The sequence below is a fragment of the Phascolarctos cinereus genome, unplaced genomic scaffold (assembly GCF_003287225.1).
Source record: "Phascolarctos cinereus isolate Bilbo 61053 unplaced genomic scaffold, phaCin_HiC Scaffold_9;HRSCAF=440, whole genome shotgun sequence".
NCBI classification, from domain to species: domain Eukaryota; kingdom Metazoa; phylum Chordata; class Mammalia; order Diprotodontia; family Phascolarctidae; genus Phascolarctos; species Phascolarctos cinereus.
In genome coordinates, this window is record NW_027556402.1 from 224,995,659 (window position 1) to 225,004,790 (window position 9,132).

At 44.5% G+C, this 9,132-nt stretch overlaps 1 protein-coding gene across 2 annotated transcripts in view; it reads right to left on the minus strand.

Moving 5' to 3' along the window:
- Window positions 1-2,510, minus strand: part of LGR4 (leucine rich repeat containing G protein-coupled receptor 4) — a 126,856-nt gene extending 124,346 nt beyond the window's left edge. For both annotated transcript variants that reach the window (XM_078149019.1, XM_020977971.2), the window contains exon 1: window positions 1,712-2,510. In XM_078149019.1, coding sequence (XP_078005145.1) covers window positions 1,712-1,893 — 182 coding nt within the window. In that variant the 5' untranslated portion in view covers window positions 1,894-2,510. The remainder of the gene's footprint in view (window positions 1-1,711) is intronic.
- Between the last annotated feature and the right edge of the window lie 6,622 nt (window positions 2,511-9,132).

The following is a 9,132-nucleotide window of genomic DNA, read 5'->3' on the forward strand; positions in this document are numbered from 1 at the left end:
CAGTAGAACCCAATGGTACGGACCACACTGATAACTAAGGCTATTCTACTCATGAAGAGTCCCGTCACTAGGATACAAGCACTCCATCTCCATCACTTGTCTGACAAAATATTTATAATCTCTCTTAGGGACAAGAGCTTTCCATAACGGTTTCCAGGTATCCCTACACTCCTAAACCCAACCATATACTCTAATGCTCTTCTAATCATTTATTAGACACACATTACATGGACAGAAGACAAGAGAAGGATCTAGGATTTAAACTCCAACTATCTCACTTATGGATTTGAATCCAGCATTTAGCAGAGTACCTGGCCCCGTAGTAAGCACTTAAATGTTTGTTGTTTGATTGCCAGCTCTTCATCAACCCAGAGGACAAGCAGATTTTAACTCCTCTTAGTAAATGAGTCCTAGGTGGTTACTGGAGGCTCAGAAGGGTAAATGACTTCCCCAGAGACTCACAGCCGAAGGGTCAGAAGCATGGTTTGACCCCAGATCTTCTGGACCTCCAGTCACTACTCCACAGTTGACTCAGTATACACATAACAGGATATGGGTATACAATCATGATATTCTGTGTAAATGACAGAAGCCAAGTGCTTGGGACACCTATTTATTTCAAGCCTTCTTTCTCTTTCTTCTAAACGGTCCCACTAATGTCCTCCTTTGTAGCTTCATTAATGAATCAGGACCCTGTGAGTAACTCAAGTTCATGGATCAGCAAGGTCATCTCAAAATAAGAAGTACTGAAATTTATTGTACGGAAAAGAAGATACAATCTATCTCATGCATCATCTAAGGCTGTTGGGTGTAGACTTTGTTAAGGTTCCAATTTTGGGACATCTGCACCTCCCAAAGGTCAACATTCCTTCTTTAAAAGGCTTATGTTTGGATGGCCAGTCTTCTGATGCAAAAGCAATGTTGTACTTCCTCCTCCCTCCCTCAGAAGGCTCCAAGTTCTTAAGTTTTACAAGAGGGCTGGAGAAGAGGGATCTGTCCTCTACCTGAATCTTACCAAACTGCCAACTTGGGGTGGGGGGGAATAGGGATATCGCAGGTGTTTCCTCCGTCCACGTGCTGAGACACAGGAAAATCCAGGTCACACACACATCACAGCATGCCTCAGCGTGGCACTAAGAGACCCCTTTGGGCCGAGGCCCAGCACAGTCAGATTCCTTCACCTTTCCTCCCTTTCTCTTTCCTTCCTTCCTTCCTCCTTTTCTTTTTTGCATTCTTCCCTGTTTTTCCTTCCTTCCTCCGTTTTTCTTTCCTTCCCTCCTCCCCCCATTTATTCCCTCCTTCCCTCTACTCTTTCCTTCCTTCCTTCTCTCCCTCTCCTTCCTTTTTCCTTCCCCCTTTCCTTCCCTCCACTCTTTCCTTCCTTCCCTCCTTCCTTTCTCCCTTCCCTCTCTCCTTTTTCCATCTCTCTCTCCTTCCCCCACTCTTTCCCTCTTCCTCTCCTCCCTTCTCTCCCTCTCTCCTTCCTTTTTCCTTCCCTCCACTCTTTCCCCCTCCTTCCTCTCCTCCCTTCTCTCTCTCCCTCCACTGACTCCCTTCCCTCCCTCCTCCTCTCCCCTCTTCCCTCTCCCCGCTCCCCACTCCTCCCCGGGCAGTCCCCGGGCACGCCGAGGGAAAGTTTGGGGAGCCCGGACCCCACCTCCCCTCCGCTGCCCTCCCCTCGTCTCCGGCCCGGGCGGGGCGGGGGACTCACAAAGAGTGGGTGAAGGCGCTCAGTCCGTCGGGCACGGCCGTCAGCCCTCTGCCGGTGCAGTCCACTCCCCGGTCGCCGTCGCAGCGGCAGGGAGCCGGGCAGGGCGGCGGGGACGCGCCGCTGGGCCCGGCCGAGCTGCCCCAGCCCAGAGCCAAGAAGCAGAGCAAGCCGAGGCACGGCATCGCCGCCGCGGCGCGCCCGAGCGCAGCGCCCCGCTCTGCGGCCCCGCTGCGGGCGCCCGGGCAGCTCCGGCTCCGGCTCGGCGTCCGCCTTCTCCGCCTGCACGTCGCGCTGAGCCGCTCTGCGCTCGCCCCGGGCGCTCAGCGGTTGGGCCGGGCCGGGCCGGGCCGGGCCGGCCGGGCTCTCTCAGCGCACTCCTAGCCCCGGGCGCAGCCGCCCGCGGCGCTGGCACTGTCTCTCGCCGCCCGCGGCGGCTGCTGCTCCATGGATGGGCAGACGCGGCTCGCCCCACAGCGCTGCCTCCCCCGGCTCAGCAGGGACCCCGGCGAGCGGCAACGGCGACACGCAGCCCGGCCGGGGCTCGGCCATGGCACTCGGCGGCTCCCTCGGCCCTCCTCGCTCGGCGCCACCGCCCCTCAGGGCTGCGGAGCGGGCCGCTTGACCATTCCGCCCGCGGCCGGGCTGCCCCACCCCCGTCGCAGCCCCTGCTCGCGGTTCTCGAACGATCGGCCCCCGCTCCGAAGCGCGTTGCAGCCGCCGCGGGCCTGCTTTTCCCTTCTAGGGTTGCACGCTCGGGCTCCCGAGCCCCCGACCGCCGAGTTATGCAAATCACTAAGGTACATGCAAAACGAGCCCTCGTCCCCGAGCGCTATAGGTGCGGCTACTGCTCGAGCTCATTAATATGGACCGAGGCGGGGCGCCATTGGCTGCACGGAGGAGGAGGCGGCGGGCAGGGCTTTAGGGGGCGTGTCTCCGGGGTGTGAGTGACAAGGTAGTGGCCGGGTAGGAGGAGGGCGGGGAGGAGGCAAAAATCCCTGACTTGGCTGGATTTGTGGGGCAGGTTGAGAGGCCACCGCGCTGGTGGACGAAAGACGAGGACGAGGCTTTTAAAGATGTCCCTTCCCTGCCCGGATACTCTCCACTGAAATTAGAGCAGGCTGAGTGATTGAAAGGTAAAAAGCCTGTCCCTTCTGCCCCCAGGTTGGAATTGTCTCCTTCCTGGGTATAAAAAAAGGGCAAAGGGACCCGAGTAGCTGGGACTTGACGGAGAGATTTCGAAGTGGCTAAAAAGTCTATAATTTTTTTCCCCCTTTTTAATCGACTACAAGAAACATTTGGCCCTCGCGAAGAGTGTAAATAAATCCCGAAGCCACATTTAATCTTGCCTATCATACGAACACACCAATCTCTCCCTTCACCTGGAATGCTTTTGGAATCAGAGGAGCTCGGTTTGAAAAATACATTTCTACCGCAGACTACCTAGGTGACGTTGGGCAAATCCCTTAACTTCCCTGGCCTCAGTTTCCCCCTCTGTAAAATGTAGGTGGGGGAGGGTGGATTAGAGCACATCTGAAGTCCCTTCTAGCTCTTAATCTATGTTCCTGAAATCTGCGTCATATACTATTTCTCTTTTTAAGCTATAGATCAATGAAGAAGCCCTTATTAAGTGCTTACTATATACCAGATGCTTTGATTATAATCTGAGTGAATTACCCCCATTGCCTTTCCATAATCTTTTAATCTAGAGGAACCTTCAGAGCAGGGGAGAGTACATTTTAATGGGAGGGGAGAGGAACATGTACAAAATCATTCAACAAGCATTTATTAAGCCCCTACTATGTGCCAGGCATGATGCAGCTAGGTGTTGCCGATTTAAAGAAAAAGAAACAGCCCCTGACCTGGTGGAACTTAAATTTTACATTCCCCCAGGATTTCAGGTTAGTTGCCTCAGTTTTATGGTTCTTTGTTTCACATTTTCTTTTTCATTTTAAATTCAATATATTCCTTACCTTAATGGTTGAGGAGCAGACTTTAGTTTAGTTGCATTGCCTGTCTTGGAGTTGTCTTCTCCCAGAGACACTAACTTCTAACAAGAAGAGACACTGAAATCCAAAGTGACCTTATTCCTAATAGCTCTGACCCTTTGTGAAGCCAGGACTTTATTAAAATCAGAATACAAATGTTTCTGCAAAATATTTCCTTTCTTCTTGCCATTACCCACACCCACCTCTTCATTGTTCCCTAAACACATCCCACCTTTTTCCAGTTCAAGGCCCCTCTAACCTGGAATGCCCTCTTCCCAGTCAGGGACTATTAAAATCCTGCCCACCTTTCCAGGCCCAGTGCAAATGTAACTTGGTAGGTGCTTGTGGAAACTATTATGTTCAAAATGTATCCAAAGAACAAGTTTCCTACAGGGCAAGGGACTCATTTCTTATCTTTGAATCCCAGGGCCCAGAAGAGTGCCCGGCTCGTAATAGGCACTCAATAAATGCTTGAGGAATCAAGTGGATTGAATTTTTCATAGCAGACTAATTTAATATTACGAAGACATTAAACCAGTGAGGAGAATAAGTCAAGATCTGGAGGCCTAAAGTGGAAATTTGCTCTTCAACCTTGTATTCTCGTGGCTTATTCAAGAATAGGAAACAATATCAGACTGGAAATATTTTCATATGGTATAGCTATCTACAAAACAGAGATTCCTGGACATCAGGGACTGGTTCATTTTTGCATTTGGATCTCCAACACCTAGAACAGTTCCTGGCATATAGTAGGTGTTTTAATAGATGCATGTTGATTGATCAGACAGCTTTCAACCTTTCATCTTTTATCTACAATCGACAGAAGCATGGTAGTGCATATGAAGAGCATTGGATTTGAATCAAGAGCATTTGGGCTGAAATTCTAGCTCTGATATTTACTGTGTGTCACCGTGGGCAAGTCTGTTAACTTCTCTGCGGCTCAGTTTCCTCATTTGTATAGAAAAGAACTAGACAACATCTTAGGTCCTTTCTACACTAAATCCTAGTTTGTCATTCTTTAAAGAAATGATTATTCAGATTTGCTAAATTGGTTATGGAATACGGGTTCTAAACCCAGGGTCTGTGATTTTTTAAAAAAATTTTGAAAACTATTTCAATATAATTGGTTTCCTTTGCATCCTATGTATTTCATTTTATGCCTTTAAAACATTATTCTGAGAAGAGGTCCATAGGCTTCATCAGACTACCAAAGGGGTTCACCATACACAAAAAAAGGTGGAGAACTCTTGGTATGAGAAGTTCCTAAAATAGATTTAGGTTGAAAGATCAGAAGAACGTAAGTGAGAAAAAGGATTCACACTTGCCACTAGGCCTTCAAAAAGTTGTTGAACTCAAATGTGACCCAGAAATCACCAAGCCCAAGAGATCAAGCCAAATCCTGTACCATCTCAGCAGTCCAGTGAAGGACTACAGACACTTGTTTCAAATGGCAAAGCCACACGCCGTTCTCTGTGCTAAACTTGTGCCTTTTCTTATAATTGTTCCATTGTTTATGTGTCTTTACTCTTCCCTTGCATTAAGGGTAGATTTGACAAATGGGATAGGAGTTTCGGTTAAGGTGCCCTACGAACAGTGAGAATTACAGAGTTCTGATTATCAGGGTCCAGCCAGGAGAATGAGCAGCAGGCCTGAAAAAAATCACTGACTGAAATCAATCAGGGTAGGTCTTTAAAAAGCAAAAACCAAACAAACAAAAAACAGGTAGCTCACTGCCTTTACAAGCTCTTCTGCTCAGGTTTTCATGGGAGTCTGCAGGAGAGGATCTTCTATTCTGGTAACATCTTCTAAGGGCCCTACATTAAAAAAAAAATTACTCTGAAAGAGAGAGAAGGTTGAAGATGAGAATTACACAAGGATTAGAATAATGTGAATTTTTTTAAGCTAGAAGAAATTTTCATAGGACCTACTGAATTTTTTAAATCATTTATAGAATTATTGGAGCAACTTAAAATTCTGTTCCCTGTAGTAAGAGCCAAAAACCTTAGGAAGACATGTAGGGGGAGAAATGGAGAACTATGACAAGGAGGGTGCTGTAGCTGGGCCAGTGAGAAGCTGTCTTAAGTGGGGTGCAAGGGAAGGGGAGAGGAAATTCAGGGCCCTTAGCTGCCTATCTTACTTGATTATTCTTTCTAACTTAGGTACTAAGTCCATTTGCTTCTAACTGCTGAAGGAGTGAGCACCTGTGCAGTACTCCCTAAATTTTAGTGCCCTGAGGCAAGGTACATACGGTTAATACTAAGCCACCTCAAAGACTTGTAGGACTTCTTTACTTGCAAGGTGAACACTTTAGAGCACAGGTGACAAGTAACAGGTGACCTGAGTACCACCTGAAGCAGAGCAAAATTTAATTGGGAGAGATTTAACAAAATAAAATTTAAAAACAGTAGAACATAGATAATGTCAGTATGTGATTTTCTAAATCAGTATGCAACCTGCAGAATCCTTATGTGTGATTTTGTGCCCCAGTCACGTTTCTATTTAAGTATGACATTATTGTGTTAAAGAGTCTCATTCTGAGGGTTTTATTCTCACATAGTCAAAGAAGCTATTACAGTCTTTAAGGAGATTCCTTATTCTTAGCTAGATGGCACAGCTAGGGCGAACTCAACTATTTAAGTGCAGACTTCACTGTTGGTACACCAGAACTATTTCTATGCCTGTTGCTTCCACAGGGACTATGAGAAATGGAGATTGAGATTAGTAGTAAAATACTAGTCCTCAGACCTGTTACCTGAAGATGCAATCAGCATTATAATGATGATGTTGAGAATGACATTGAGCAGGACCTAGAGGGAGTTAATATCAGGTGTGATTCACACACCCACAGACTTTTAATTTGTAACCAATGTACAGTTAACTTTGATGATTGTTACCTGGCCTTCCAAAGTAAGAGGTCCTACAGACACCAATAAGCAATGAAGATCATCTTCTCTGATGCCCCCACACTTGGTGAACTTCCAGTCAGTAATGCATTAGGAACCTCAGTTTAGAAAATCCGAGACATTTGTCTCTAAAGCTTGCTTTGCTCTGTGTGATCCTAGTTAAGTCTTAACCTCTTAATGATCTAGGTACTCTCTAAGACTGTGTTACAGAGAAGGTACCAGCCTGTATTGGTAGAAGGAATTTTCTTATCTGGGAATTCTCTCTATCACTGAAATCACAAATCTATTCCTTATCATTATAAAATTCACTTAAAGCAATGATTATTTCCAACACATTAAAAACATCCCCCCCCAAATCACAATGTTATAGACAAAGTATAATGAAAATAGCATTTCACCTTTAAATGACACATTATAGCCTGTTGCAGGCTGCTCATTTGCCTTTTCCCCAGGAATATGGGCAGAATGTGGAAATGGAATCAGCCGCACACTCCTCTTCAGGACCAGTAATTAGCTGATGGATAGTTCATTTACTGTTGGTGGGAGGAGGTATGATCCCCATGTCACTGCTGTGGCAATCCTTCCTGAACTAAGCCTAACAAATAAACAGAAAAGGGCTCCCTAGCCCCTACAAGCTCCATGTTTCTGGAGGAGGTTGGAAAATTTGAATTTTTCTGTAGATCTTTTGCAACCTAACCTGGGTTATGACCAGAAATTGAGACCCACCTGGGACAAAGCTGTGGTTGAGAAGTGGTTTCCTTTTTGCCTTTAACTCTTTCTAAGCTTTTGTTATTATTAATGTTGTTATCATTATTATTATTTCATCTGTTATTTCTTTTCACTGCTTAGCAAAAACTAAGTCTTCCCACTCTAGATAACCAGGATGTATAAGAGACCACAATAAACACAAGCTATGTGTCTCTACTAAGAACTCATTTTAAAAACTCTACATTAGGAATAGGGTAAGACACCTTACTGAAAAAAAAAAGTTTTTAGGAAGCCAGAGGTAATTTCAGATAGATACAGGTTATAATCAAGAGTCAGGAAAAAATAGGGGACAGGGCCCCAGGAGGGAAGGCTGGGCCCCTTCCAATTTATTGAACCAAAATATCAAAGAAAAAGCTAACCTTGTGAAAAATGGTAAATACTAGTAGTGCTGTAGGTAGACAGGCATATCACTGCACCATTGGAAAAATTATGAATTGGCACAACTCTTCTAGGAAACAGTTTAGAACTACTAGACTATATATACTCTTTAATTCAGTGATTTCACTTTGTTGTTCAATCTTTTCAATTTTAGTCTCATCTAACTCTTTGTGACTCTATTTTGTTTTGTTTCATTTTGTTTTTGTAAAAATACTAGAGTGGTTTTCTATTTCCTTCTCCAGCTTATTTTATAAATGAGGAAACTGAGGCAAACAGGGTTAAATGATTTGCCCAGATTCACACAACTAGTAAGTATCTGAGGCCAGATTTGATATCACTACTAAACATTAACCCCCAAAGAGGTCAAAAATAGTGGAAAACGTCCCATAGAAATAAAAACAAACAAAAATTTATGGGAGGATTTTTTTTTTTGCAATAGCAAAATGAATCCTCACCAATTGGAAAATGGCTTAGCAAGTCATGATATATAAATAAAAGGGAATATGCTTGCACTGAACGAAATAAAAAATAGAAAGAATTCAGAGAAACCTAAGGAAGGCTTGTGTGAATTAATGCAGAGCAAAGTACGCAGAGCCAAGAAAACAATTTATAGAATGACCATAACATAAAGGAAAACAATGCTGAGCAACTTCAGAATTGATCAATGTTAGCACCAGTCATAACTTAAGATGACTTCTTGTGAAATATCTCTCCTGCCTCTGGGCAGAGACAAATGGTGGACTATGGGTATAGAATTGGGCATACATTTTTAGACATGACTAAGATGTTCATTTGTTTTACTTGACTACATAGATGGTTGAGGCTAATGGTTAGGCCTATGGAGGTGTCACTGGGAAATGACAAGAAACAAAAGAAAAGAACATTCAATAAAACATTTTTCTAATTTTTGAATTGTATCAGTCTTTGATACATTTTAGAGATAGAATCCTGAGCCAAAAAAAAAGGTTAGGCAGAGGAGTAAGAAGAATGTGAGTAATCAATCAGTCCTAGAGTATGTTAATAACACCATTACCCAAAGTGCTGAAAATCTGTACTGATGAATTATATTCATTTAGAGGCAGAGACAACCATAAGGCTACAATTTGTCTAGCCAAGAATTTGGCATGGCCTACAGAACTTCTCTGGGTACTACTTTCGTGAAAATCCAAGAAACAAGGCTAGGAGGAAAGATAGTAATTCTTAGATCCAAGGAGAAACAGTGGGGGCCTTAAGATAGACTGCATAGAATGAGACCATGCTATTTCTTCTGTTTGTTTAGACTGTGAGCTCCTTGGGAACAAGGACTATCTCTTTTCTCTTTTTGTATCACAGTGCCTGACACATAGTAGGTGCTTAATAAATGTTGATGCGTGGTTTCTTCCCTTGG